This window comes from Centruroides vittatus, unplaced genomic scaffold (assembly GCF_030686945.1).
Source record: "Centruroides vittatus isolate TY-2023 unplaced genomic scaffold, ASM3068694v2 scaffold_149, whole genome shotgun sequence".
Classification (NCBI taxonomy): domain Eukaryota; kingdom Metazoa; phylum Arthropoda; class Arachnida; order Scorpiones; family Buthidae; genus Centruroides; species Centruroides vittatus.
The window spans coordinates 3,322,967-3,340,894 of NW_027122681.1; the positions used below are offsets into that span (position 1 = coordinate 3,322,967).

General features: G+C 31.1%; 1 protein-coding gene and 1 non-coding gene across 2 annotated transcripts in view; one reads left to right on the forward strand and one right to left on the reverse strand.

Annotated features, from left to right (window-relative positions):
• Nucleotides 1-870: 870 nt before the first annotated feature.
• TRNAI-AAU (transfer RNA isoleucine (anticodon AAU)) lies at nucleotides 871-944 on the reverse strand. The gene has a single exon. It is a non-coding gene; the product is annotated as a tRNA-Ile (tRNA).
• Nucleotides 945-2,392: 1,448 nt separating this feature from the next.
• The window catches only part of LOC136987322 (phosducin-like protein), a 29,683-nt gene continuing 14,147 nt past the window's right edge, over nucleotides 2,393-17,928 (forward strand). Inside the window, exons 1-4 of the mRNA XM_067285049.1 lie at nucleotides 2,393-2,448; nucleotides 4,932-5,011; nucleotides 6,042-6,239; nucleotides 8,364-8,489. Coding sequence (XP_067141150.1) covers nucleotides 6,054-6,239; nucleotides 8,364-8,489 — 312 coding nt within the window. The 5' untranslated portion in view covers nucleotides 2,393-2,448; nucleotides 4,932-5,011; nucleotides 6,042-6,053. The remainder of the gene's footprint in view (nucleotides 2,449-4,931; nucleotides 5,012-6,041; nucleotides 6,240-8,363; nucleotides 8,490-17,928) is intronic.

Here is a 17,928-nt window from a genome sequence, read left to right on the forward strand (position 1 = left end):
ATAGAGAACAAAAATAATTGTAATAATCAACAAAACGTTCCCTCTAAGCTGCGTACTTGCGCATTATATTTCTATAGATGTTAAGGTCCCCACCAGCGGCCCAGTGGATAAAACCATCGAACACTGTCGTGGGTTCGCACCTCGCCAACGGGTTGGTCAATTGGAGTTTTCGGGGTTTCTTCACGTTTGTAACACCTAAATAGGAGCCAGTTTCTCTTATAAAGTCCTCCAGGGAGGCATCTTTCCGCAGCTAATTAATTCAAATAATATATATCTAGAAAAATGATATAGGCCCTATATTATTTTAATTAACTACCATTTAATTACAAATAGTTACAATTATTATTCTTGTTTCGTTTCAAATATGTCACTTATTTTAATAAAAAAATGAATTTTGTACAGTATATCCTTGTCGTTACTGATGTTTACATCAACTCGAAAAACATGGACAATGATCGTTACATTGTCGATATAATGTAGTGAATAAAATAGAGAGGGAACAAGATAAATTATAACTAATATATAAATAAAATTCTATTTATATAAAATTAAATATTTATTGTATAAAGATATTTTTAAAATCAAAATATTATAAGATAAAAACATCTGCACTACATTCATTGATTAAGCTTTATTACACTCACACTACATTTATTTTATTCCATTAAGTTTGAGAACTTTTTAAACGAAAATATATTTATTATTGTATGAATTTTGAATGAGGTATACGAATTTCATAGAATATAAAGGCGATACTAGCAAATTATAAAAAGCTTTATAAAATTGAATAATTAAGTTCTTGATAAAGAAAAAACAAAATAACATCTCCAGATAAAGTCAATACTTAGCAATTAGAAAAGTGAAAAAACATGGCAGGTGTGGGGATCGAACCCACGACCTTCGCGTTATTAGCACGACGCTGTAACCGACTGAGCTAACAAGCCACTTAAAATCCTTTATTACTACAATTCAATTTAATGCTAGCGCAAGGGTCCCAAAGTGGTCATTCCGAGGAATAGATGAAACATTTTCGAAGATTGAAAATTAGTCGAAGTCGATTGAAAACAATTCATTAAAAATAATTAGTCTAGTAGGTTATGTATATGACAGTTCAGTTCGGGATGTAAATTTACACATTATAAAGTACATCTTTTCTATGAAAACGATGAATTGTGGATTAATACTGGGCCCCAGATCTATTTATAATTGTTATTATTAACTGTATTAGCAAAATAAAACGAAAGGGGTTGCTAAAAAATCGAGAGTCGGGGTCGGAAGTAAGTCAAAAACGTTTGGAGACCGCTGAACTACAGTGACAAGATGGCCTGCTTTAGACGGGATAGTTCTGCTTATGAATACACTCCTCCGTTCGCCATTGGAAGTTAATTTGTTCTTTTTTTAATCAAAATCTATTTCCTTCTTATATATTTGATATTTTATAATGAAAGGGGGCGGAAGATCAGGACTACTCAGAGGTGTCGCCCGGGGTGAAAAAGAAAAATAAGAGTGGGGTATGGATAAGGTGAGATGAAAGTGTGATAGGAAAGATGGTGAAGATGGGAGAGACCGTCAGCGCGAGCATCACAGTAGTTTAAATAGAATAATGCATGTACAGGTTACAGAAAAAGAGTGTACAAATAGTTATGACGCGTTACATGTACGAAAAGCTTTGTGGTTACAGAACAATTACAAATACAAGAGTTGAATGTGATGAATAGTTACTAAAAGGGTGTGAGGTACATAGACAATGGGGTGGAACCACAGATAGCGCGCTACATTACCCAGCTGGGTTCATGGTTTCCGTAAAGTGCCATTACTGGCTATCTAGTTTCACGGAACGGCATCGATTATAATATAACGTTGAATCGCGGCAGTAATATAGAGCTAGACATTAAGCAGGTAAGTAGGTAAAGAACGATATCGCGAAGGTATCGTTCTTTCCTATAGGCACTTAGAAGGCCTTTTTCGTCTAATCTGTGGTCAAGGCATTGTCCCATGGCTCTGGAGGACTGGAAATCGAATCCAGGCGCGGCATCCCAGGTACTTTTAAGGATGGTTTGTCCCGAATATATCGGGCCCCGTCCCTCACCACCTGTCAGCTCTCATTTGGGTGGCCGAATCTACGATAAGTATAATCATAAAAGGTCCTTTAGTGTCCACAGGACTGAAAGCATTTAAAATGGGAGAGGAAAGTGTTAACAAAAAATTAAAAAAAATAATAATAAAAAAACAGAGATTATCTCGCTAAATAAAACATTTAGAAATTATTTAAAATACAATTTTTTATATTTATCTTTTTATTTGCAATTAAATTATGTTATTTAAGATTTAGTTTAAATAATTGTATTTCGAATCACTAATTTGAATTTTTTGCCGCCAGATGGATACGTATCGTTTACAAACCAACACGTAAATCAACAGAACTAAAATTATTGGATATGTAACAAGGTAGTCATTAATTTATAATATGTTGTTTATTCAGTAAAATTGGTTAATTTAATACAATTTCAAGCAGCTAATAATGGTTTGTGAAAATAAATTTATTAATTATTTAATTTGTCAAGAAAGTGCAAATATTTCATACATGTAGTGATTACAGTCACTTTGACACATTAAGCTGAAGTATTTAATGGTTTGTATGCTTTAGAAGCTGCTTTTACATGAATTACATAAAGATATATAAAATAACCTAAAAGTAACTTCTACCAAAGGCCTGCTGTCTTCTTTGTTCAAGCTTTTTTCCATGTTTATATGGGGTCAGCATTCCCATCTTTAATCAGTCTTTTCCATTTTCTGTCCAGAACATTCTTTCTTCCAAATCCTGTGCCACCTTCTCTCTCCATCTCAGCCTTGATTTTCCCTCTTCCTCCTCTCCATTACTTCCAACATCCCAATCCTTTACCCAATTGTACTATTAACCAGTACAGGGAAAAAACAATTCTCCTTTCTTTTCTGACTTTTGGAGACTAAAAAATCCCAAATCTTTAATCCATTCACTCAAAGTGGAAAGTAGGTAACTGGTATAAGAACAAAAGGACTAACAGGTTAACTTTAAGAGAAAAAATAACTATTATTTTACATTATACTTAACCCCATGCTCCAAAAGTCAGAAAAGAAAGAATTATTTTTCCATGAACTGGTTAATAGTACAATTGGGTAAAGACAGATTATCTGACTCCATTGGTTTTTTAAAAAGTTTTATTAATATCCCAATCCTCTTTTCAACATAGTCTTCACTTCTGTTCACATTTCCAAATCCCATCTTAATCTACTTCCCTGCATCTCCTTACTTTTAGGACTCTACTGTTTCTCTTATGTAATCATTCCCGATTCTATCCTTCTTTGTCACGTCTTGTGTCTGTCTCTGCATTTTGATCTCTGCCGTCTCTGTCTTCTTTTCCTGGGCTCTTGTAATTGCCTGCGTCTTATTAATTATCCTCCCATGATTCATCATAATAGCATGATTCATCAGTCTCACAGCAAACCAAAATTTACTGAGAGAAAAATCTATCTAATAATAGGATTAAAGGGATTAAAAGATAGCATTATAAATACAGCACCCATGCAAATAAAAACATAGGAATCATTAAGCAATGTATTTATTAAGCATGTATAGATGCCTGATCCTATCGTATATTTGGAGGAAAAAATACTACATGAATATCAGATATATTCAATAGTATTTGAATTTAAGTGTAAAAACAACTTGGACAACTTTTATCACTTGGAATAGACGTGTGCTATGTAATTATTAATTACAATATTTTGAAAAAGGCTATCTTGTTTGCTGACAGTTTATTTTATTACATTTCAAATATGTACTGTACATTCTGAGTACTGGCTGATGTTGCATTGTCCTCCTTTCTGCTATGTGAACGGTGTACAGAATGCATTAAGGTTGGCAGATTATGATTTGAAAATTTTCTGTAAAACCAATGTTACACTTCTGCTTTGTTTATTAAACTCATGATAGGATCCACATTCATATGGAATTTTTCTTTTTCCAAATATACCATAGAATCTGCTCCATAAGTCCTATTGACATTTTCTGAATGACATTATATAAAGACAATCAGCAAATTCTTTATTGCTGTTTATCTTTATATAATTCTAATTTTTGTTTTTAAAATTCCAATAATGAATTAATTGAATATTAAATATAAATTGAATTAATTTTAAAATTAAGTGCTTAAATATATAAAATGTAGGATTAATGCTAATTCTGGGGATACTATAGATTACCACCTATGGAATTTCGGGACTTTGAGTATATTTCTGAACTGAGGGGACTGAGATGAGTTCAATGATACCCTACTTTTGGATTGGAGACGAAAAATAAGAAAGTTATCATACTTTTTTCTGGCGATTGCTCAATGATTGGGAGTTGCATTGCTCTCTCTGCTAAGCCTATTGTCTGTTTAACAGGCAGTCTGGCAAATTGGCCATATATACCTTCAACAGAGGCAGATGTTTATCCACGAGCATACTGATCGTCTACAGTTGAAGTTAAGTTCTTTTCGCACACCCTCGCGCTTCTTGACCTTGGGGCATACGGCTGCTCAGACACCGGCACGCTCACTATTGCTCGTGGTTGGCTAGTACTATGCACCACTATTGCGACTTGTCCAACAAACCTAACCTATCCCTCTGGGAGATGACCATCACCGCTAGGCAGCGGAAAAATCTGAAATGGCATGGAATGCCCTGTGAAAGGCAAGAAATCGTAAATATCAAAACTTTCTTATTTTTGGTTTCTGGTCCAAAATTAGGGTATCGTTGAACTCATCTTGGTCCTGAGTTCAAATATATACTCAAAGTCCTGAAATTCCATAGGTGGTAATCTATAGTACAGCCCTAATTCTTTATTAGATTTAATAATGTTGTATTAATGTGAAATATAGAATAATTTACAAACTTTTTATTTTTTAAAGGCTAGTTATTGCTTATCCAGAATATTTATGACATGTTCTTAGATATCTGGATATACCTTATAACAGTAAAAAGTTAAAAAGTAAGTTTCTTGTTAATAGATATATCTATCAATATTTTGTGTGCTAAGCTATTAAAATTTTTTCTTAAAATATATAAAGCGCTTTTGGTTGATTTATTTCATACTAATGATAATTTCAATAATTGAAAAATTTTATGTCCCTTATCAGTCTGATCTTTAAGAAATTCCTATTTAATATCACAATTGACACTTGGTAAGAATATTAAAACCAAATTTTATAAGCGAGAGAACCAATACACAAGTTCTAAAACCAGAAAAGGACTAGAATATGTAGTTTTACTAACTTATACCGATAGAAACAGTTTATATTAAAATTAATATATACTAAGACTTTTCATCTAAATCAATTATAATGGTTCAATTTGATAATAATTTATAATTATTAATACTTACTTTTAAGAGATTTTTATGCTTATTATAATTTCTGAAACGTTATTATGTTAACATTTACGTATGGTATTAAACCTTCTTGGTTAGATTTACCTTAGGTAGACAAAATGGCGGCTCGTCTTTGATTCCAACAAACAGAAGAAAGGAAACAGTGGGGACGCATGTTCTAACCTAACCTAACCTATTCTAATAATTTGGTTGGTAATAATTATGGTAATTTATTAGAATGGGTTAGGTTAGAACGTGCATCCCCACTATTTCCTTTCTTCTGTTTGCTGGAATCGGAGATGGGTCGCCATTTTGTCTACCTAAGGTAAATCTAACCACCTTTTTTAAGTCCATTCAGCTCAACAGTATCCCTTTAAAAATTGAGTTTCTTTGAAACTTGTATTTGAAAACGAGTTAAATGGACTTGAAAAACATTAAATACTGTAAATAAACTATCTCTCTATCATAATATTGTTTGAGACATATTATAATCTAGAATCAGAACTTATGATACATTTTATGTTTAACTTTAACAAATTAAAGTTTCTATATTATTTTACTAAAATAGGTTATATATATATATACATTAAATGCATTAAATATGTGCTTTTGAGTGTTTTGTTGTTTTATTTATATTATTATATTTTAACAGATTATCATAAAAATGGCTACCCTTGACGACAAATTACTTGGTGAGAAATTACATTATTACTGTAGTAGTGATGAAGAAATTGATGATGATGATGATGATGAAGACAGCAACAATGATGATGAAGATGAAACAACTTTAATTAGAACAGCTAAATTTAATTCTTCAGATTATAATGAATGGGAAGGTTCTTCAACAAATGTTAGTTTTAAAAGTATTTTTTCTTCTATATTTAGGAATATATTAATAAATATTATTATTATCTATATATATATAATCAAGACAAGTTGATAATAATAAAATCAGCGCAGAGCCCAAATGGTTAGGAGTTGAAAGTTGAAATTTTGTACACAGTTAGGGTACGTCACGAGAAATTCCTCCCCACGGGGGAGAGGGACAGGATTAAGGCTTAACACTTCCATCAACACTGGAAGTGTTATGTAACAATGGAATTGTTAAGAGAAAGCAATGTGCAAAACACAGGTGCAGTTTTTTTCGTTTTTGCGGGAAATCGAACATTTTTAGACCCATCTAAAAATTCTGTAATTAGTCTGGAAACATGGGGGACCCAATTCTTGCATTCTGTGAAAACAGGTAAGGTTGACTATAACGTAATAATCTTAATCTTCGCTATCGTTACTTTTGCCTGAGCAACGCTGGGCCCACCCGCTACGATTTTGTTCACCTTCTTTGAAGCTTAACCTTTGTGCTTTTTGTCGAAAATTTCTGAAATTTTGTAAGGAGGTTTGTGTATAATATAATATAATAAGGAGGCTAGTATAATATAAATTTAAAGAATTTTGTTTCAGGATTGGTGAGTAATATTATTCATAATGTCATTTTGAAGGCTTTTTAAATGTTGAAAAAGAATTTAAATTGAATGTTATCAGCAAAGTTTATCTGAACTGATATGATCATTATACTGAAGAGATTTGATGAGATTTGGATATAGCCAATATAGTAGAAGATAAATCAAGTTGAAAATTGCTAAGTTTTCTTTCAATTAATCTTATGAAAAGTACATCATGAAATCATATAAATATTTCTTATAAATGAAATACTCTTTGCAGATGATGCTATATAATAATCTTAAAAGATGAGTGCATCTTTAATAAAGTTTGTTTTAAACAACAACAATAAAATTCATATTTATATATGAAAAGTTTTATCAAATTTTTAATTTCATAATTTGTTGCTACAGTTGTTAAAAATTCATTTCTCCAACTACATGTTCACTCTTTATTTGATTTCCTATTGAACAATAATTAGTTTCTCTCAGAGTATTTATAAAAATATTTTTATTATGTTTTTGGAACAAATACATAATAGCATTAAGAAAAACACAGGTACTGTTACTACAATTCAGTCATTGTTAAATACTAGTACATTTATGATTATACTATATTTTATACCATTACTATTATTTTGTACTGAATCATGTATGAACAGTACATTGAGATGCATTTATCAATATGATACATATCACATATAATTAAATAAAAATATACTGTTGAATAAGTTAAATATACACTATCCTACCAAAAGAGATTGGATACCTGATCAAAAACAAAATGCTAAAAATTTTGTGTGGCATACTTTCCACTAACTTCTGATACATCTCATGTGGTGTTTTCCTCCATTCCTCCTGCAAATGGACAGTCAGGTCTCTCAACAGATGATGGGCAGTTTGCATAATTTTTTATCCTCATTTGTCTCTCCATGTGGTGATTACAAAACACTGTTAATCTGAAAAACTTTCATTTAGTGGAAGTGCCACAAGCAGACAAACTACTAATCTGAGAACCAATGATACCACATTCAGACTCTCTAAGTACATGAATCTATTATGAGTGGCATGTAAATAATGAATGGCAACTATCCATGTTTTATATTGTACAATTTAGAACATGTGGTACGCAATTAAAATATGATTAATGTCTGATTCAATTTGCAAATATGAGTGTCTAATTAGTTTTGATATACAGTAGTGTATGTTGAATAGAATATTGATGTTTAGAAAACAGTTCATAGAAGATTTATATAATTGCTGTAAATATAAAGATGATAACAGATTTTATAGAAGGCAAGGCGTTCAATAAAGTAAAGATTTAATATTTGGTATGTTAATGCTAGATATTTCCACTGGTTCCAAGGTTAAAAGAGTAAAAACATAGAAACTAAAGCTAAATATTATAATGAACCGAAGTTGATAAATTTCTTAACTAATTTGTTTTTTAACACTTATTTTATTGTTTGATGTTGTTAATATGAAAGTTTTCTTGCTAAATAATGTCTAATGTTGTTAATTTAATTAATTTTATAAAGACAGGGCCTAAAGGTGTGATTAAAGATTGGCAGAGATACAAACAATTAGAAAATGAAAAAAGAGATGAACAAGAAAGAGAGAAGTTAGAACTCTTCAAAAAGCTATCATTAACATGCAGATCAAATGTAAGTAAATTGAAATTAGAATATTTCTTGTAAAAGTTTGTATTATATTTAAAGTAGAATATGTAAAAGTTTTGCTTACATAATTACAAAATTATTTCATAAAATTAAATTTTTAAGAAATTTTACTCTGATACTTATTAGAAGTTATTCAAGTTTAAATTGAAAATAATCACTTCTGATTATTAAAATTAATTGTTGCGATTATTGAATTCATTTCTTTCGTATTCATAAAGACTTAAACTTTAAAATTGCAGAAAACAAAACTTTTAATATAAATGTAAAATTAAAAGCAAAGGTTTTAAATACCTCAATTCATTAAATCTTAGATTTAAGCTGATTGCATGACTCTGTACAAAGTAAGAAGAATAGTACAATGTTAAAATAACCAAAAGAGTCCAAGACTTATTTGATATTAACTATTTTTCAGGACAAACATCCCATTTTAATGCTTAAAGACTTTTGAATGCCTCTTTGACATTTTTATTCTAAATCTGTAAAATCTGATGGGATGTTTGGTCCCAAAAACATTTAATTCAAAATAATCTTGCACTCCTTCAGTTATTTTAGCATTGTACTATTCTCATTAAGTCTTAGTAACACATTTTCATTTTTTCTCGTACGGATTTATTAAATATAATCTAATATAATGTAATTTTGTTATTGTTGAAAAATTATACAGTAGACTTGTTTTATAGCAACGTTTAGGAGACTTATCAAAAAAACATAATATACCAAATTTTCTCAATATTTTTGGATACTGGTAGGAAGATGTTGATTATGTCAAGCTATTTTGTGCTTACGTAAGAAAAATACTCTTTAAAATTACATTATTTAAAGTAATTTTAAAAATTAATCGAAACAGTAAATTTGTTTTTAAAAATTAAATGATAGGTGAAATATGAAAAATAAACAGTGAAATGACAGTTAATTGGTTTATCAAATATGCATGAAGTTTGTTATTACTATTAGAATCTATCATCCAATCTTGAAAGAAATTAATGGTTTTAAGTATTGTAATTTTTTTCTATTTAATTCACTAATGAAGTTTTATTTATTTACTGTACACACTATTTTTATGTGCAGTACAATAAATGTTATTTTGATTTAAAAATATTAAGGCATATATTTTCCTAAGAGTTTATTCTTGTTTTCAGTTTGTTAATTCATGTTTTGAAAAGTCATTCTAATAAGATCCTGACCATTTACAGGATCATTATATTGATAGTAAAATAGTGTTACATTTATGAGCAATGGCAAACCCTTAGCCCCAAGATTTTTTATATTTTTGGGCTCGGGACATCTTGAAACATCGAGAAATGAAAAAAATTTGGAGGTTTTTTCTTTATGTATGGATTTTAGTGTGTGGCACGATTTTGTTCACCCTCTTTGAAGCTTAACCCCTGTGCTTTTTGTCGAAAATTTCTGAAATTTTGTAAGGAGGTTTGTGTATTAGGAGGATTGATGCTGTTAAGTTTTGGTGATTAAAGAGAGTGGGGAGATAAATCTGACTTACTGGAGATATGTGTATTTTTAGTAAGTCAGATTTAAGGGTCGAGTTATAAACTCTGTAACGTAACTGTATCTGTACCGTATCCGTATAATGTGGGTATAAACTTCGTATTGTATCCATATGGCCATACTGTGTTCCGTAAGAAAAGTTTGGATTGGTCAAACTTTTACGGTAGGGATACAGAGAATTGACCAACTGCGCATGCGCTAGGTCGCCGTCAGTCGATGTACAATTGGAAGTTGTGCTGGAAGCAACAGACAAAACTTTGACAAATTGGTTAAAACTAGGGTTACCAAATAACCAGATGTGAAAGGAGGACAATTCCTGTAGGAAAAAGTCAAAAAGTAGGACACACGGGAGGACACAAAAATTTTTGTAAAAAAAAAAGTAATTTTCATGGAACCTTTACATGTACCAGGGATGGCAAACCTTTTTGAGTCTGCATGTCATATTGTAAGCATACTTAGCTTTAAAGATGTTAATGCTTGCCAATGTCTTAGACTTCGAATAATGATATTTAAAGAAGTTAAACGAATACGCTTTAATTTGAATAAATGTAAAAAATCTGATTGAAAAAAAAGATGATCAGGTGATAAACAGAAAGGATGATTGAAAAAGACAGAAATCATATGATACATTACATGCCAGATGATTTCTCTTACGTGCCACTTTGGGTACGCGTGCCATAGGTTCGCCATCCCTGACATATACAAATGCCAATGAAACAGACACTTAATTGTTTGTTTTAATTAAGGTTGCTGCACAAAATCATATTTTTCTCATGTGCTGACTCTGTTTAGCAGTTGTTTGTTTCTTAAGATTTTATCATAAAATTCTAAACAATTACAATTGTTAAAGTTGAATTTCACCATAACCAGACTTTTTACTGTTTCAATTGCCATTCTGTTTTGTTCATCTGTCCACTGAGATTCCACCAGACTAAATACTCTTTCAGTGGCGGCATTGTGTCCAGGAATTGAAAACATATATTTGCAAATTTTAAGCAATTTAGAATTTAATTCTGGATTGTCTGTTGCCTGAAAAAACCAAGCCATTTTTCATTTACTGGCTTTTCATTTAAATTAGAACTTTCTTCAAAATAATTTTTCAAAGAACTATACTGATTTACGCACTTTGATTCGTCAACTGCAATATTCCTTTCACTTAGACGTTCAATACTTTCCATAACATCCTCCCAGACAGGGAATTTTGTAAGTGACATCCAATTGAAAACTTTGAATGGCAAAAATTGAACAGTCCAATGATTTAAGTATATTCTAGTCCAGTTTGATACATAATCAAGCAATTTCTTTTTATATTTTGGCATTCATTTTCCAATTCAGCCTTTTTCTTCAGAATTTTATTCACTGTCAACAGGAAAAAATTTGTTTTTAACCGAACTTTTAAAATATCTGAAACTTCTTCCAAAATAGACATCGTTTCTATAACACAATTAGATTCTTTTTCTATTTTTAAAAAACTTTGGTGAAAACTGTAGGCTAATGAATGTACAAACATTAGATATGCTTCATTTAATGGGTTTTCAAAGAACGATTTAAGCACAACTGGAGGCTTCTCAATAGTTAAGAAATAACTTTTTAGTGGCTCATACAATACTTGTGTGATTACTGGATATAAGGATAACCAATGGGTCTTGGAATGACTAAGAATTTGCTTATATTGAACTTTGACAAAAGAACAAAATTCTTTTAACTTTTCAACCCAGACAGTATAAATACAGAAGTGTTTAAAGATCTTTACAAAAATGCTCTCAATATCAATGGGTAAAGAATCTACAGCATGTTGAATGCAATTATTTAAAATATGCACTGTACATTGCTACCTTCTAAATGCTTAATGTCTTGTCTTAGCAATGCAAACACATTATTTTTTCCGACATGTCCACATGACCCAAAATTTGTGTTGCAGTCGTCTCCCCCAAAAGCAACACATTTTTGTGAACAATTAATTTTTCTCAGTGTTTTTGTTAACAAGTCCTTAATGGTAGCTGCTTTTTCGTTTGAGACTGATGTCATCTAGACAAGTTTTTGTTCAATTCCAATAGTTTTGTGATTAAAATAATGAATTATAACTGGAAATATCTTTGCCTCTTTGTGATTGCTACCATCAGTTGCAATTCCTATGAATGGAATATTTTCTAACTCTTCTGATGTCTTTTTTAATGAATAGGGTGTCAAAACACTTTTAATCAAAGCTTCTGTCTTGGTTCTGGCAGAAGAAATTCGGGTTGCTACCATCAAGTCATTGAAAATTTTGGAGTTCAATTTATTTGTGGAATCTACAGATTTAAAGCTGAAATGATGTATGGCTGTGTGGTAAGCTAATGTTAATTCAGTGTAGCAACCTTCTCTAATTTGGAATTGTGTGGTGCAATAAATTTCTCAATCTGAACATTACTTCCAGTCGATGTAATATTTTTCTTATGATTATCTGTTTCTAAATGTTGCTCTAACGATGTCTTTCCTTTATAAGCAATATTCAGAGTTAGGTTACAAATTGGACAAAATGCTTCATCATCCTTGTTAGTAGCTTTAAACGTTTTAAAGCTTTTTTGAAATTTTTCATTAAATTTACATTTTCGCTTACTACTCGTTCTGATTCTAAGATGATAATAAATATTTCAAATTAAAGTTTTAACGAGTGATGGGAATAAAAAAATTAAATTTCAGCTTACTTCTGCACTTCACTTGCAGCTGAACACGTTGTTTCACAGTGGAATCCGAGGAGGCCACTAAGCAGTTCCTCTTGAGGAGCTAGTCGGTTAAATCGGTCACCGATTACATCCACGAGTAGTGTCGTCGTCGTGCTGGAGGAATGATACTGGACAGCTAAGGTCATTGTCACGAGTTCATTTTACAGAAACATATACAAGGGTTACAGTTACACCGTTCAGAGCATGCAGTGAGGTGAAAGTCCAAACAGAAGTATGTTGAACAAATCAAATAAAAAACCAATAACTAACACGGTGATGAACATTTTACATTATGTATTCAGATTTTAACTACTAAGTTTAATTTTAATTCTGTCATTTATGAAGTTATACAAAAGTGTAGTGATGACACATGGATCACCTCCAAAAATAGGACATTTGCTGTTTTTGTTCAAAGGAGGAAGGACGAAGGACTGAAGGTCAAATTGTAGGACATGTCCTCCCAAAGTAGGACCCTAGTTAAAATGTAACTTTTGCCTGACAATGCTGCTTCTGAATAATATAAAATTTTAAGATAAGAATTACTTTGGTCATAAAAAAATAGAAAAATAATAAAATGAATAAATAATTATAGTGTTAGATCTGGCAATAACTACCGATGATTTTGCGCATGCTCACGATAGACTGCTTTGTAAACCGTAAAAAATTTTGTTCCTTTACGGATAAGAAAAAGACCTTACGCTAGTTTATAACTATCACTATAGATATCCAGTGTAGCAAACATTTACGAATACGGATACGGTTACGTTACGGAGTTTATAACTCGACCCTAAGTGCAGATGATTACACCACTAATTGAAACTAACCAAAACATCGCTTAGCGATTAAAAATACTACAATTTAAAGAATTCTTTTTTAAATTTAAAAATTACATAGAATTATTTATCAATTCTATACATTTTAAGCAAATTTAAATCGTTCCTGAAATAATTTATTAAATCGAGCATATAACTGTCAAAAATGTCTTAATTTTTGAGTACTGTATATTGGTTGGTTTATTTGTATACGGCAACGTGACACGTGAGCGATCTGTCAAAGTTGGTACTACCACCTCTCGAGAGGATTTTCTATGGCATACTGAACCCTATATAGGTGTTACAAACGTGAATAAAACCTGGAAAACTCCAAGCGGTTTAGCCAATTGGCGAGGCACGAACACAGGACCGGTGTTCGGTGGTTTAATCCACTGTTGGGCACTCCACATAGATGTTTTCTCCCTCTGTTTATTCCTTAATAATCACTGGAAATGGATGAAAAACATTTCTGTAGAAATTAATTTTGTTTATATTTAGTGATTTAACAGGAAATTAAGTTTTGGTAGGGCTAACAAAAATTACAGAAATACTATTCTATTCTTTTAGAAGTAATAAGCCCCATAAGATGAATCTAAAATAATGTTTTCAGTCTTTCTAACAAATAATAATTTGCTCTAGTAGAATATTTAATATTTATATTAAAATTTATGCCTATAATGTACTATATGAAATATTAATCGTATCACCATGATCGTTCTCAAATTAGAACAGTACATTTTATGTTTCTGTTTTTACCTGAATAAAGCAATAGATTCAACACATTGCTTCGTGTTTCAGTGTAATTGACAAAAAACAGCTTGAAAAAAATTGTACTGTACTTAAAAACATATGAAATTTCTGTCGGGTGTTCTTAGTCTGTGGAAAACATTATCTTTAGAACTTGGATAAAATTTTCACACGTTAAGCCACAAAGCCACGTCAAGGCGACACCCATTTTGTGGTAGTTTTTTGATTTCCAGAAACTGACCCCGATTGCTCGACAGAAAACAATCGGGAAATAAAACTGGATATTCGTTGCTATTTGATTTATTCGGTAAACCAAAATAAACCACTAAAATTTAATTTTTATGTCATTTTCTTTAAACTTTCCGATTGAAAAATGCAAATTTTCAATACAAATTTTTAATTTAAAAATAAACATAGCAACGAATAATAGATTATTTTTAAAACATAAATAACTATAAATTATAAATATTGCAAGTGTAGTGTGGAAATGCTATATGGAATTAAAACGGGAAACATTGCAATTTTTATTGTGTCTCTAACGTGTAGAATAACTATTTTAGAAATATCCTATTCTACACGTTAAGATATTTTTAAGAAAATTTTGAAAAAGTCTGATAAAATTAAATGACGTAAGTGTGCGTTAGAAGTCATTAGATGACGTAAGTGTGCGTTAGAAGTCATTAGATGACGTAAGTGTGCGTTAGAAGTCATTAGATGACGTAAGTGTGCGTTAGAAGTCATTAGATGACGTAAGTGTGCGTTAGAAGTCATTAGATGACGTAAGTGTGCGTTAGAAGTCATTAGATGACGTAAGTGTGCGTTAGAAGTCATTAGATGACGTAAGTGTGCGTTAGAAGTCATTAGATGACGTAAGTGTGCGTTAGAAGTCATTATATGACGTAAGTGTGCGTTAGAAGTCATTATATGACGTAAGTGTGCGTTAGAAGTCATTATATGACGTAAGTGTGCGTTAGAAGTCATTATATGACGTAAGTGTGCGTTAGAAGTCATTAAAGGTATTTTTAAAAGAATTTTGAAAAGTCTGATAAAATTAAATGACGTAAGTGTGCGTTAGAAGTCATTATATGACGTAAGTGTGCGTTAGAAGTCATTAGATGACGTAAGTGTGCGTTAGAAGTCAATATATGACGTAAGTGTGCGTTAAAAGTCATTAAAGATATTTTAAAAAGAATTTTGGGTTAATGTGAGCTTAGGTATACAAAATGGCGGCGCTTCCGGTAGCCTCGATGGCAAGTGTTTTTAGAAAAGAAATGTAGATGGCGCGGATAGTAATGATGCATTTGTATGCAAATATCCATTAAAGAATTCCGTTCGGGATACATGAGGAATAATGTGAATTTCGAATTTTGATTTCGATGTAGACGGATTATGTACGGGGTTTATTTTTTTAAAAGTGTCTGTGTATTTTTGAAAGTTTGTACAATTTACTCGAAGACAAAAGTTATTGAGGAGGAAAGTTTGTCAATGGTAATTAACATGATAAACGTGTCATTAATGTGTTTAATGCGTGTTATATGTCATAAAAGTGTATTAAAGGTGTGTTAACATTGTGTAAGTGAGGTAAAAAATTTTTTAAAGGATTTATATGCGGTTGTAGTTTGCGTTTAAAGTGTGTAAATGTGTTAAATAAGTGTTAAACGTGTTTAAAAGTGTGCAAATGTGAGCTAAATGTGTTTAAAAGTGTGCAAATGTGAGCTAAATGTGTTTAAACAAGGTTTAAATTTGCGTTTACAGTGTGACAATGTGTTTAAACGTGTTTTAAAGTGAGCCAATGTGAGTTTAATGTGTTTAAAAATGTGCAAATGTGAGATGAATGTGTTTAAACTTAGTTAAAATGTGCGGTTATAGTGTGCAAATGTGTGTTAAACGTGTTAAATTTCTCATAACCAAGGATTTGTAATAGTGATTTCCGACACGAAAGACATCGTGAACGACACATGGAAGGCTACGTGGCCGTGGATTGCAGGTGTCAACCTCTATGGAGACGCTGCCTATCGTCGATGAAAAGTCGAGAGATGTGAATCGTAAGACTGCAGTTCTTAAGAGGAGTGTTATTTATGTACAATACAGGCAAATTTTGTTCGAACCACTGATGTATAGAATCTCATAATTCACATCGCCCATGATCGAATTTATAGGTAGTATGAGGACTTTTTTAGTTTTCGTTTCTGGTCCAAGAGTAGGAAAAGTAACCGAAAGAAGGGGGAAAAGTAAGTAGCAAATTTACGTTTTAACAATTTTTTAGTTTTAAAAACGATTAAATATAGGCACGTTTAGGATATTTTCGACGGTCGCCATCTTGTTTGCACATTTGCGTGTGCAAACAAGATGGCGGCACTTCCGGCCGCCATTTTGTATATCTAAGCTCACATTAACCGAATTTTGAAAAAGTCTGATAAAATTAAATGACGTAAGTGTGAGTTAGAAGTCATTATATGACGTAAGTGTGCGTTAGAAGTTATTAGATGACGTAAGTGTGCGTTAGAAATCATTAAAGATATTTTTAAAAGAATTTTGAAAAGGTCTATCGTGGAAATGCTATATGTAATTAAATTAAAACGGAAAATATTACTAAAATACAAGCTTATATACTAATTGGAATTGGAATAAATTTGATTATTACTATTTAAAATTTCTAAATTAAATATTACGATATTAAATGAAAAGAATGTGTAGAAATTATGCTACTTATCCTGGCTACTTGTCCTGATTCTTTTATCTGGCGTCGGGAAGAGAAATTTTTAAGTAAAATTTCAAGTTGAAGGTCGTCAACCTGAAAGTAATATTCTTGTAAAAATTTGGAAAAAGTTCTATAAGACAACAATATAACTTACACAATTCATGTTGCTTAAATTATAAATGAATTGATGACACTGACCCTGCGATAGTGTTCCTTTCACTGTTTTATTCCACTTCGATACTGAAATTAGACTTAACTGAATAAAACGTTTCTTATTTTATCTATATTTGGCAGAATTTCGCTTTATGTATCGATTATATAATCAAGACGTTGCGTATTCATTTTTACATAAGACGCTTTGTTTTATTTTTTGTACTTTGTATTGTTAATCAAACACGAAATATAGCTTAGAAATCTCGGAATTAAACTACTTTTCATAGAAAATTATAATTTACATAAAATATGTTAAGAGAACTAACATTATTTTTTCAACAGATTTCTGTCTAAACTATTGCACATTTACGCACCTTCATTTTAATAATTTGAGGGTAATTATCTCAATTTGAACGAAAAGAAGCTCGAATCTAACAAAAGTCTGTTTATAAATCAATCTCGCTAATTTAATTCAACAATAATTTATATAAATATCTCAACTTGAAGACATAGAGCATCGACCCGTAACATATTTATTAGAATTTATACTCAATATTAATTACATAAACAAAAACAAAGGATTACTTACCTCCGTGAGACTCGCCGAAACAGAATTCAGCAGAAACTTCCTGAAAAGAAACAACAATAAAAATCATTTATTGTTACAAACAATATGAAAAAGAACAATTGAACACAGTATTGTTAAATACTCAACTAACAACAGTATTGTTAGTTGAGTATTTTATCGCATCAATCACGTCACTTATTACCTCGAAATTTCTACGATAAACCATTTAACTCAT